The 12,889-nt window shown below is 53.3% G+C and overlaps 1 protein-coding gene across 3 annotated transcripts; it reads right to left on the reverse strand.

Annotated features, from left to right (window-relative positions):
• Positions 1-1,347: 1,347 nt before the first annotated feature.
• PABPC1L (poly(A) binding protein cytoplasmic 1 like) lies at positions 1,348-12,617 on the reverse strand. Of its 3 annotated transcripts, XM_010204244.2 has the most exons (15): positions 12,425-12,617; positions 11,470-11,663; positions 10,857-10,972; positions 9,971-10,110; positions 8,974-9,068; positions 8,612-8,749; positions 8,012-8,107; positions 6,954-7,220; positions 6,344-6,434; positions 5,929-6,057; positions 4,502-4,635; positions 4,081-4,174; positions 3,401-3,531; positions 2,451-2,576; positions 1,348-1,594 (listed from the first exon to the last, which is right to left on the reverse strand). In XM_010204244.2, the coding sequence occupies exons 1-14, from the start codon at positions 12,615-12,617 to the stop codon at positions 2,493-2,495; spliced, it is 1,902 nt and encodes a 633-aa protein (XP_010202546.1). In that variant the 3' UTR covers positions 1,348-1,594; positions 2,451-2,492. The 3 variants fall into 3 exon arrangements, with proteins under 3 accessions (XP_010202546.1, XP_061864971.1, XP_061864970.1); XM_062008986.1 differs by lacking the exons at positions 1,348-1,594; positions 2,451-2,576; positions 3,401-3,531; ... (1 more) ...; positions 4,502-4,635; positions 6,344-6,434 and adding an exon at positions 6,162-6,245 and having other exon boundaries at positions 6,007-6,057; XM_062008987.1 differs by lacking the exons at positions 1,348-1,594; positions 2,451-2,576; positions 3,401-3,531; ... (1 more) ...; positions 4,502-4,635; positions 6,344-6,434 and having other exon boundaries at positions 5,946-6,057.
• Between the last annotated feature and the right edge of the window lie 272 nt (positions 12,618-12,889).

The following is a 12,889-nucleotide window of genomic DNA, read 5'->3' on the forward strand; positions in this document are numbered from 1 at the left end:
AGCACCCTGTGCTGAAAAAAGGGTGCAGAAAAGATTCCCCAACAGCAGAAGGAACAGCTTCATTCCAGCTCCTTATATGCATTGCACTCAAATACACACTTTTCCCTTTAGAGATAAAACAGAAAAGCTTCAAGACAGCTATACTTGGGGAGAAATAAATGAAGGTCCTGTATATTAAGCAGATTAAAGTCCTTCTTTAGATGAAAGGCATCTCACCAAGCAGATACCCAACCAGTGCACAGTTCAGGCTGAGGCATCCACTACAAGAACATATTTAAGGAGGTCAGAGGAAGAATTGGCAGGCAAAAAGGACTGATGAAGAGCCCCAGGAAGAGTCCCAGCTGAGCAGAGCAGACACCATGCAGGAGAAAATGTCTTAAGTGATTCTATTAACATGCTGGAAGGAAACCAAGAGGTAGGAGGGATGACTCAGCAGCAAGCTGAAGGGAGAGCATGATACAGCACAGAAGGGAGACTGAGACAGCAACACCAGCACATGAGTGGTGAGGAAAGAAGGTGGGTGGTGCTGAGGGAGGTGTGCTCTGTCAGCTCAAGGAAGTAGTCAAGTGAGGTCAGTACATTGCCAGTCTCCAAAAGCAAGGAGTCTCTAGGGACCAAAATCCCTTTCCTAAGTGGGAAAAGCAGAGCATTAGGGCTGGGATGAGAGGCCCAGAGAGCAGCATGCTGTGCTAACAGGTCACAGCTACTCCTGGGAGCAGGGAGCACCCTGCTGGGATGTGATGGGGTTATGAGTGTTTTCAGGCCCATCACTGACTCCTTGAAAGCACTGGTCAGGAGCACACAGCAGAGGGGCAGCTTTTAATGTACAGCTGCTACATGATTCCTTAAAAGCTGGGTCTTCTGCACCACATACACACAATGTGGTGAGCAGCAGGAGACACTCTGTACCAGTACTGCAGGAATGCAATGTCCATTACAAAATGAGAACCACAGGAAGGTGATGCCTTTCAAAAGGAAGTTAAAAATGGCTAGAAAGGATAAAATCCAGGTACATGGTATGAAATTTGCATAAAGCCATGCTCCTAGAGAGGAGAAAAGAATCAGGAGAGCCTGGTGGATGGCAATTTGTTCATTTAATCCTATCTGCCCCTTGGTGAAAGCTCCCAGCACTGCAGCCCCACCAGCATCACAAGCTTCAAACACTGATTACAGCAGCCTGGCCTTAGTCCATCAGCCACATGCAACAGAGAAAAGGTCTTTCTGCAAAGGGAACTAACCCATGCTTTTGGAGTGGAAGCATCAGTTCTTTATTAGTGTCAGCTACACAAACAAATAAAACTACTGAACCAAATAAATGCACTAAAAATGGTGATTCATCAGCACTTATTTCCTGGGCAACTGCTCCAGGCTGGGTTCCACACTATGGTTCACAAGATGCTTTCAGTGGTGAGAAGACAATTAATGTGGGAGCTCTTACAGGTGCAGGAAGGAGCACTTCTGCCAGGTTTACAATACACACAAAAACTAGGATGGGGCATTGAAGAGAAGCTAGGGTCAGTGTACAGGCACGATTCCAAAAGCACTGTGGAGTGGCTGCTGCAGTTCCTCAAAGGCTCGCTCTCAGTTCCGAAGTCTACAAGAAACAAAGAACCCAAACATGCAATTCACTACTGCTACAGGAAGAGTTTCTACCAGATAAAATGAAATTCACCTGGATTAACACAGCTTCCTTGAGATCACAAGTCAAGAAAATTGTAGCTCAAAGAGGTATGTGAGGGTCTGACTTGCTTGTTAACGTGTCTGTCCCAGCCTCAGCAGCAGGGCCAGCTCTCCTGATCAAGCCCACACAGGACAGCTAACATTTTATGGGGTATCTACTAACAAAGGTCTGCAAAAAACACTGGGAAAGCCCAGGAAAAATTGTGCTGGTCTCCACTAGAGAAAAGCAAGGTCCTTTCTAATCTTCCGGTCAGGTTACACAGTCATTGTCCTCGTCAAGGTAATAAAAACCCCACAGACCCAGATCTCTGGAGCACAGTTAACTCTAGAAAAATTACTGAATCATTTAATTGGAAAAGACCTTTCAGATCATCAAATACAACCTCTCCTCTCACACAGCCACCACTAACCCAGGGCCCTCAACACCTCAGCTCCACAGCTTTGCAATAGCTCCAGGGATGGGCACTCCCCTACCTCCCTGGGCAGCCTGGCACAGGGGCTGACAACACTCTAAGGGAAAAAGTCCTTCCTAATCTCCAATCTACACCTCCCCTGGTGTAACTTGAGGCCATCAGACCTGCTCTGTAGACCCTTCACCAGCTTTGCTGCCCATCTCTGGACATACAAGGATAGATAATGCAACTTCAAAACCTCGACTGCTACAGTCAAAGACACTCAGTTGCTCATCAAGCTTTACTTGGTCTGGACAAGAAACCAAATCCCCAGTTTCAGTGAGGAACCAGAGACCCTGATGACTCCCCTGCACGTACCAGGTGACTGCAGGAGGGCCAGGTCAGCACAGGGGTGCTGAGTCACTGCAGGAAGGCTGTGGCACCACTCTTGAGCGAAGGCTCAGAGGCCTGGTGAGCCTGGAGAACAGCAACCGCCTCCTCGATCTGACAACACAGAGCACAAGGAGGCCACAAGGTTCAGATGCTCTGAGGTAGGAGCAAACTGCACAACAAATGCAATATTCCAATCCTGATCTGGCTTCTGCACAGACCCACAGAAAGGCAAAGGACTTAAATAACAATAGTAGTAATAAAATCCAAGTCTGCTGCTTCTGTAGCCCAAAGAGCCCTTCTGTCTCTTCCCTAGGGAAATGTGAGGCATTGCTCCTGTTCTATAGGAGTCAGAACTTGCCAGAGAGAAATTCAGACTTCTCTGTAGGTGCAGCTGCCTGAAACCACCCAGCAGAGCCCAAGCTCCTTTAAAAACACATCAGGGAAATGGTGAAAGTGGATCCTCCCTCCAAGGAGCAACAAGGAGATGCTGTCAACTCACTGCCACTGTTTTGATGGGAACCAAAGGTAAAAATTCACCAGGATTAAGGAGAAAACTGAAGAAATGCTGCAGAGGCAGCATTTAGCTGGTTTCTATTCTCAGGAAGGAACATCTCCTTCTGGGGAGCAATAACCACCTTGCTTTCTCCCCCCCCCCCCCCCACTTCTCAGGCACCTCCTAAACCACCCTTGGAGCTTGGTGTGTGTTTTCAAGGAGCTGCTCTGAGCTTCTCCTTTTGCTGAAGGAAGGCTCAGTGTGGTACCACCAGCCCACAGCTCCTCCTGCTCATTTTTCACTTAAAAAAACAACTCCAAAAGTTGCTGCTTGTTCTTCCCACAGCCATCAACACCCTTGGCCCATCTCCTGGGCCACAGTCACCCTTCCTTGCAGCAGGTGGTTGGTTAGCCTTTTGGGATGGGATTTGTTTGCCTCATACCTTGGAGGTCAAGGAGTCAGGGGACTCCAGGAGCAGCAGCAGCTCAGAGTTGTCTATTTCCAGCAGCATCCCAGTGATCTTGCCAGCCAGAGAGGGATGCATTGTGTGGATCAGAGGGTACAGATGCTCACCTGTGTCAAACACCATAGAGGACATCAGCACTATGCAAGACCTCTGTGTTTTTAGACCCAGTGCAAGTCCGTCTGCCCTCCCAGCTCTGCCCTTTCAACTGAAAAGGAGATACAAGAGTGACTGATGACAGTGGAACAAATAAATCACATGAAAAGCTACTCCAGCATGTCACAGCAACAGCATTTGCAAGCAGGGAAGGTGCTGGGTGAAGCTAGGCAGCAGCAGGCACAGTGGAATAGTGAGCACTGCCCAGCAGCATGCAGGTGAAGGGCCTACTTCTGCAGGAGCACTTTCCTCATGGGAAAGGAAGAGCTGGTCCCTGACCTGCTGTGCTTTGCCAGACACTGTCTTGCTGCCAGGCAGCTCCCACAGACAGTGAGTGGTTTTGCTGCTTCTCTACCCTTCCAACACAGCTTGCATTTAATTTTTCAGAGCAATCCTACACAGGCTTACAGCTTCTCCTAGCAGCTAAGTTCTCCCAGGTGCATGCAAGTCCACATGACCTCACACAGCCAGACCCACTCCAGCAGAGCAGCTGTGGTACTCACCTATCATTTGCTTCTGCTCCTGAGGAGGGGCTGCTGCAAGCATGGATGCTGTCAGTGGCTCCTGTCCCTGGACACGCACAGCAGGTTCTACCACCTGGAGAAAAACCAGAGAACAGCAGTGAAAGGCTGGAAGCCACGGCTGAGCTGTGTGGCTTGCAGGAATAGTGACAGTCCCTGCATGCAGCAGGGCACTTGGCCCTTCTGAGACACTGCTGCAGCCTCTGGCACCGCCTGTTTGTAGCCAACTCCCAGGAGAGCCAGAGCTAGGCATCACAGCTGCAGGGCTAGTGGATCCATGCTGCAGTCACCCCCACAGCGCCCTGGGCAAGGTCCCCACATCCCCAGTCAGGGTGAGGTTGGCCCAGGGCAGGAGCAGGGCTGCTGCGGGCTGCACCTCAGGCAGGACCCAGGGGGCCGTTACCTGCGGGGCCACCACGTGCGGGCCGTGGCCCATGGGCTGCGCGTTCCTGACGGCTGAGGAGTACTTGTAGTGCGGGGCAGCGCGCGGCAGCGACGGCGGCACACGGGCACTCACCGTCTGCGTCCCGATGTTGGCTGCAACGGGATGGGGATGTCTGTAAGGAGGGGCCTGTTACACACACACACCTGGGCCAGAAGGAGGGTGAGACCAAACCCTCCCCACCAATAGGCTCAAAGCAGCCCTGGGGTTAAAGGCAGCTTGCCCAGGACAGGCAGGGCACTGCCATCCTGCCTGCTGGGCTGGGGCAGGCTCAGTTTGTGCAGAGGGCAGGAGAGGTGGTGAAGGCATCTGTGCTTCCAGGAATGTCCCCCTGCAGCAGTAGCCAGAACACAGGTACAGCACTGAGGAGGTTAGGCTGCAAGAACAAGTGCCTTGCCTCACCTCCTGGAGGGAGGCAAGGGCAGATGAATGAGGGGACAAGGACAGAAGGGGAGGGCATGAGCCAAAGGCAGCCCTGCTGATGCCCCACTCACCTCAGCAGTAAGACACTCAACACTAAAGACCACTTTGGGCTAAGTTGCACAAAGCCAAGAGGGTTGTAGGTAGATGCTGCCCCACCAGATGGTCCCATGCTTTGGGAACATCAGACCCAGGTGGACAGTTTCTATCCTGGACTACTTCTGCCTCTTCTCAAATCCTGCTCATGGAAGAGCCTCAGAGGAGGCTACACTGCAAGCCGTGGCAAGCATCTTCCTCCTCACTGACACTAACATGAAAGTCAAGAGTTTATGGGATGGACACAGGGCTGAAGCACTCCTGGGGTGAGGGGTGCTCTGGGCAGCACGTGCAGGACAGCAGCTTGGTCACCACCCGACCAGAAGCACAACCACGTTGTGTTAGCAAGGCAAAGGGGACACCTGGGACACAGGGACAGCCCCAGCACAGCCAGGCACCAGGGATGCCAGCAAGGGCTGGTTCTCAGGCCACAGCTCCAAACACCTCTAACATGAGCTTGTCTTGCTGGAGGCTCAGCCTTGGCAGTGGTTCATCTAGAGATGGTGAGAAGCTCAGCTTCTGCCCAGAGGCCCTTTCCCAACCTCCGCCTCGGTCTGAACACTAAGCCTAAGGTGCCATGGCTGCATCATCATCATCATCTTAAATGAACATATGCAAGGAGCAGCATCCAACAAGACCAAGCTGCACATCAGAGACTTGTTCCATTACCTGAAAAACCAAAACCTTTCCCCAAAGCCATACACTGGTTTACTACAGACACTGCTCCAGTCCCATCACATCCCAGGGCTCCATTCAGGCTCCTCCAGGAGCCACCCCCCAACACCATCCACCTTGGAGGCAGCCCCAAGCTCGCAGCAAGCTCCCCTGCCAATGCTACAGCCATGTTCCAGCCTGCTCCTTCCCGCACTCACCCACTCTCTGGGCCTGGGGAGGCACATGGGGCACCTGTGTGGAGGCCTGTCTCATGGTGCTGATGTTGGACAGCAGGCGCCGGGGCGGCACGGCAGCCCTCAGGACCGGGGTCGCTCCTGGATAGGCAGCTGTAGAGATGGGGCACAATTAACAAAGCAGTTTGGTAGGAAAAGAGACTGGGGGAGGTGGGGGGGCAGTGAGTGCAGCTGAGGAAAGCTCAGGAGCACCTCACCTCTGGTAGTGTCTCATCTCCCAGTGCCCATCACCGTGACTCCCTGCACCAAACCCCCAACATGCTTCTCCAGGCAACAGCCCCCTGTGGATATACACTTTGTGCTGCCTTTAGAGCCCCTCAGAGACCCTAACAGAGCCCAGATCATGCTAAGAGCCCCCAGGAGAGACAGCTCAACTCACAGGGAGGCCGGGAGGGCTGCGCACTCCAGCGAGTGGCAGGACGGACTGGGACAACTGGGCTGGGGCTGTAGAAGGTAGCTCTGGTTTGTGGCTGGGAAAGGGCAACACATTATTCAAGGTGACTTGGGAGCAGAGCTGAGGTAGACCTAAGACAGAGTATCTCAGTGGCTGTCACACAGACAGACTAGCCAAAACCACACTCTGCAGCATGCCAGAGCACTTTAAAGACCCGTCTCAAGTCCTGCTGCCTGTGTCCTCCATCAACTCTGCTTATCTCTTCCCCCTGAGCTTTTGTACCACTGTAACACCCTTTTCTCTCCCCTCATGTCAGCACCAGACTTGTTCTCCATGCTCACACTCTCCCACCAAACTCCTCCTTGGTTTCCTCCTCTGAGGAGGAGTCTGTAGCTACTAAATCCCCAGCCTATCATCTGGAACACACACAGCCCACCAGAGTTTGGGCAAGCCTTGCTACTTATGTGGAAGCCCAGCACTGATCCCATCCATCCCGTGCCAGTATGCCCTGGCTCTGCCCCTCAGCCCGACTGCCACCCCCTCCCCTTCCTCCAGCCCTCTGGTGCTAAGCTGTCACTCAGGAGCGAGTACTCACCTGGGGGATGGGGGGTAAGAAGTAGCCTGGTGGAGGCTGGAAGGAGCCCAGGAGAGGGCCAGGCAGGGTCCTCATGGTGGCCAGTCTCTGCATGTACTGGTTGGTGAGGATTGCTTTCCGCTCCTCTTTCCTTTGAGCGAGCGCGACGTACAGAGGCTTGGTGCTGACGATCCGCCCGTTCATCTCTGTCACGGCTTTGGTAGCCTCTTCTGGGGAGGAAAAACATACAAACCCAAACCCTTTGCTGTGGCCACCCTCTGTCATCACCTAAAATTGGATTAGAACAAGACAGCTAAGTTGACAGATCACTGCAGCACCTGCAAAGCACAGCATGGGGCCACGTGGGACCCGCAGGCACCCCACTGCAGCCCCTACACCCAGGGGGATGCACCCACAGGGCTCCACGAGAGGTTTCTCTGGGGAAGGGGAGTGTTTACTTGGGCAAAATCAGGAGGTTTGGGAAAAGAAGATGGCAGAGCCTAAGCCAGCCCAAGATCTCCCAGGGATCTCTGCCCCAGCCCCACAGGCCAGCAATGCTCTGGTGCTCAACACCCCAGGAGCCAGCAAGGGCTGGGGATCAGTGGGACACTGTGCCCTGCCCAAGGGCCTGGCAGCATCTCTCCCCAGAAGCTGACAGGTTACAAGAACCTGACCTTAAAGCCAAACCATTCCTCTGCACCTGCACATACAGCCTGCCAGAGAAGCCTGACACCAGCCTCTCACCCTACTCTCCCCAGAGTGAGGTGGCTTATGGGTCATTTCCTTTTGTGTCAGTGTCACAGCAGTCTCAAACCACAGAGGAGCTCTGCAGAACTCAGAATGACGTGGCTTTAAGGTCCCACACCCTGCGTCTCCCTGGGGCTGGGGTGACTCAAAGCTACGACGTATTTGGCAAGAGTCAATAAACATCTTGGGGCAGCATGAGATACAAGTGGCATGTCCTTTACATTTGGCTTGAGACACAGCAGGGAGCCCTAACTCAACAGGACGATAATCCTGATCCATTTCCCAGGGCTGAGCACATTGTCCAGCTGACCCCAGGAGCCCCAGTTCCTCACCTTGGCACTGGTGATGGTGCCATAGGGAGAGAACTCCTTCCTCAGCCTCTCATCATCTATCCCATCATCCAGGTTCTTCACATACAAGTTGACGCCCTGCAAACACAGAGAAATAACGAGCAGTTTAGCCTCTGGGCTCTAAAAGCCTACAGCAGCATTTCAAGCTGGATGTGTTTCACCAGCAGCTCAGCTGGAGGGTGGGACATCCCACAGACACATCCTCTCCACTGCTGCCCTGGACCAGTGACACAGAGAAGGGCCAGAACTACACTTGTAGGCAAAACTCCCTGGGCAAAGGCATTGCTCAGAGCATTGCTATGGGGCTGCTCCAAGACCTCAGGAAGCTGCCACATTTCCAGAGTAACATCTTAATTTCTGGAAAAGAGCAGACCTTTATCCACCTACCAACATCCTCCTGGGTTTAGAACTTTCTCCACTCCTCCAGGACATTACGGGCAGGGACTGGACCCCTGCACACGTCTTTTTCATTGCAGAATGCCCCCAGCACCCTCATCTTCTGTAGAGAGCCCTGTGCTGTCCCCAGGCTGAGGATGCCCCTGGTGCAGCCCAGCAGGACAGAGCACCCTGCTCTCCCCTTACCTGGTACCTGCTCACTCGCTCCTGCTTCATCTGCTCGAACTTGCGCTTCAGCTCGCTCTGGCGCTCCAGCCGCTTCTGGGCCCGGCCCACGTACACCAGCCGCCCGTTGATCTCCTTCCCGTTCATGTCAGCTACCGCCTGCCCGGAGGGAAGGGCCCTGAGCACGGCAGGAAGCCAACGGCCACGGCTCCACTCGTCACCCACCGCCCCAGTCCAGCCCCATCATGAGCAGGGCAAGGGCAGGGAGTGGCTCTGCTCCCCTTTGCCAGGCCCCCTGCCAGTGCCAGCACCCAGGAAGCAGATGAGGTTTCCCTCTGAGGGGATAAGCTCAGGGAGCAGAGGGGCAGTGAGCAGCCTCTTGCCTTCTGGGCTTCTTCGTGCTTCTCAAAGTTGACAAACCCGAAGCCCTTTGAGCGGCCGGTGCTGTCCATCATGACTTTGACACTCAGTGTTTTTCCTGCAAGAGGAAAGGAAAGTATCCCTGTGAAGAAGGGTGCCCAGTGAGGGGGGCTGCTGGCATGTGGCACTGGGCTCAGGAGCCACCGTGAGATGCCATCCAGAGAGGAGACGGGGCAGCCATGGCAGCAGGGAAAGGCCAAGGGGGAGGACAGACAGCAGGATCTGGGTGGATCTGCTTTAGCAGGGGGTTGGGCTGGATGATCCCTTCCAAACTCCCCCATCCTGTACTCCCCAAGGTCAGGCAGGGTCGGGAGGCTGCGTGTGTTGGTGTGGGAGATCCCCCCCACCCTGGGTACTGCTCTCATTGCTCTTGGCTTTGGGGTTTCTCCAGCCAGTGCACTGAGTTCCTTTGGCCAGGAGTTCTCATCTCTTTCATATCTGAAGGCATATAAAGGTTCATATGAATGGTATTCACAAACTACCCAAGTAACACTGGCGAAGCATGCACAGTATGGCTGGCACAACACTGAACCCTGCCACAAGAGGCATCCTCCAGTAACAGACCAAAGTGAAACATTTTTTGCTTTAAATTCAGACTCAGCACCTCTTATCCCCAGGGCTCCTACAGCCAGGCAGCAGGCTGGTTGCAAGACAATTTTAAAGAGAAAACAACCCAAAAAACCCCCACTTTTGTTACCCAAGAAAGTCAAAAACTTGTTTTTTTCAGGAGAGCACCTAATACAAATTACCCTCCATCACAGCAGCACAGAGCATGTAATGCCCTGAGGACTTCAGCCACTGCAGTCCTTTGGTGAGGTGATGCTTATGCAAGTCAAATCTCAAAGGAGGGGGCTCAGTATCTCAGACAACACACTGCTCTTTCTCTCCAGCTTTCTTTGGGGTTGTCCCACCTCTGGTTTATCAGATATGACGATATTTTGCTTCAGCAACTTCACTCACCAAACTTGGAGAATATTTCCCGCAGTCTGTCATCATCCATGTCATCCCCAAAGTTTTTGATGTAGACATTGGTGAACTCCATGGCCCGAGCCCCAAACTCGGCCTCACGCTCTTTGCGGGACTTGAACTGGCCGACAAACCTGCAGGAAGCAAGGAAAGGGAGCTGGAACCCAGCACTTCCCCTGCAGAGGAAAGATGGACAAAGGCACATCTATCCCTGTACAGGCCATGAAAGAACCTGTCACCTCAGGCTGACCTTTGCCCACTCATACACCCACTCCATGTTTCATATCCAGAAACTTCAGTTATGTCCCACTTGAGTGCTCCCTTACCCAGACCCCACGTGGCACTAATGAAATGGGTAGAGTTAACAAAGGGCACAGCCCTTTGCTGGGGATGATCCCTCAAAAGCAAGCCACCAAGTGACAGCTCTCTTCTCCAAGGCATCCCCAAGCCTTTTGGGCAGTCACTGCCTCTGTGGAGGGATGCAGAGAATAAGGTGATGCAATGCAAGCAGAGAGCTGAACAACAACAAAACCTCTTCCTGCCCAGATTATCTGATGCTGGCAGCTACGATGGAGGACCAGCCCTGCTTTGTGGGCACTCATTACACCACCTCAGCAATAAAGCACAGCCCAGGGTTGGACTACTTCCCCACCTCAGGAATGGCTCCAAACCACTATCAGACTTCCACCAGCATCGACCATGGGTGATTCACTGCCCCAGACTGCTGCTGTGCCCAGCATGGGCAGGAAGAGGGGAAAAACCAGCAGCAGCGGGAGGTGGCAGCCCAAGCAGGGCAGGCATTTGCTCCCAAGTGTGCACAGAGACAAGGGAGGAGCAGAGGTAAGCACAAAGCAAGGAGACACTCCTCTCTGGCACTTACACCTTCCGGTCATTGAGCAACATCCCATTCATGGTCTCGATGGCCCGAGTCGCTGCCTCGTGAGTCTCAAAGTGAACGAAGCCATAGCCACGGGAGCCGTTTTCATCACAAACCACCTACAAAAGCAGAGCAAAGAGAAGGAGAAAAGGAGAGACACACTGGTTTTCTTCACACTTACACATGAATCATTTGCAGATTTGCTCATTTTCCAGAGGCATTTGCCCTCCCCAACATCCCACTCCTGCTGCAGCTGAGCTCTGTGTGGTGTTTGCCGCAGCTCAGGGAGCCAAGTGAGCCCAGGGCCAGATCTTTATAGATCTGCCCAGCAGCTTGTGGCTCACCACGACCCAAGTACCACTGGTGCACTGAGCTCTAACAGGTCAACAAACATCCCTATCAGGGACTGGGAAGAAGGGGGAGCCAATGGGAAAAGCTTCTGTTCCCCAGAGAAACACAGCAGGGCCTTTTGACTTCAAAGCAAGTGGGAATTTAGAGGAAACTTTGGAGGAAGCAGGACAAGAAATTTAATTTCAGCTGGCTGGAGCACACTGCTGAACATACCAGGGCAGCTCTGCAGCAAGCCCCTTCCTGCAGGGCCCATGGGTGCATGTACCTTGCAGGACAGGATGTTCCCAAAAGCTGAGAAGGTGTCATACAGGGCTTTGTTATCAATGGAGTCATCCAGGTTCTTGATGAACACATTTCCAATCCCTGACTTCCTGAGCCCGGGGTCCCGCTGGGACCACATGATGCGGATAGGACGGCCTTTGATCACTTCAAAGTTCATGGTGTCCAGGGCTCGCTCAGCTGGTAAGGAAACAACCATGGGGGAGTGAGAAGGGTTACAGAGAAAGATCCCTGTCACATCTTACAGCAACACAGGAATCAGGGGGCTCTGTGGACAGGGGCTCATTAACCTAAGTGAGACAGGCAGCTCAGCCCTCCAGGGCAGCAGGGCCAGACAGGGGCTGCTCTGCTCTCACCTCCTCCCCTCCACCCACACCACTCCTTCCTCTTTATTTCCCCCTCACCTCTTTCCAAAGCATGCCCAGCTCCCACAGGATCATCCATTTCACTGCAAGCTCCACATTGGCAGATGCCCAGCTCATTTACCCAGTAAGGATTTTGGTCTCCAGGGCAACTAACCCAACACCTTCCCATCACTGCTGCCTCCTTCCAGCATCAAACACCTTTTGGTTACAGCACTGTATCCCTGCAATGCCTAGCAGGAAAGGAGCATTGCCTTATGCTGTGAGCCAGCAGGCAGTTGATTGCCCTAGGGAAGGGAGAGGGGATTTGGTGCCTTTTTTCCATTAGGTAATGGAAAGAAGTAACCCTTGCATCCCCTCCCAGTCCTCAAGAAGCGATGGGAGTGCCATGGGTCACTTTTTGACAAGATTGGGTTTAGTTACAACTGAAACTTCAGCAGAATATTGCCCAAGCCCCAACAGCTGATGCATCCATTCAGACAACTGCTTCTCATTTTTCTGCTGCCTGCCCTTTAACCTCTTGCACACTCCAAACTCCCGTTGTGAGGCAGCTCCTCGGGGCTGTTACAGGGCACGTACCATCCACGGGCTGCTGGAAGTTGATGTAGGCATAGCCCAGTGACCGGCGGGTGGCAACATCCCGACACACCCGGATGGACATGATGGGCCCAGCAGGTGAGAACTTCTCGTAGAGCATTGCTTCAGTCACGTCTGGGTGGAGGTCTCCCACGTAGAGAGAGGCTAAGGGGTAGCCAGGGCCACTAGCATTCATGGTTAACCACAAAGCTCAGCTGTGGAGGAAGATAGAGCTGAGGCTGCAGAGGTTCTGGATTACATGCAGCCACTACAGACGCACACAGGAGCTGACCCCAGTGCAGGCTGTGCCCGTCCCACCAGCAGTGGGAGGACCAAGAGTGCCCCAAGGATGCTGCAGTTGCCAGAATTTTTAGTGGTATTTCAATATTGGTGCAAAAGCTGAGCTAGGACGATCCACGCTTGCACACTCAGGGAGCAGGTGGCAGGATACAGCTCCCCCTACACACC

Source organism: Colius striatus, chromosome 16, assembly GCF_028858725.1.
Source record: "Colius striatus isolate bColStr4 chromosome 16, bColStr4.1.hap1, whole genome shotgun sequence".
NCBI classification, from domain to species: domain Eukaryota; kingdom Metazoa; phylum Chordata; class Aves; order Coliiformes; family Coliidae; genus Colius; species Colius striatus.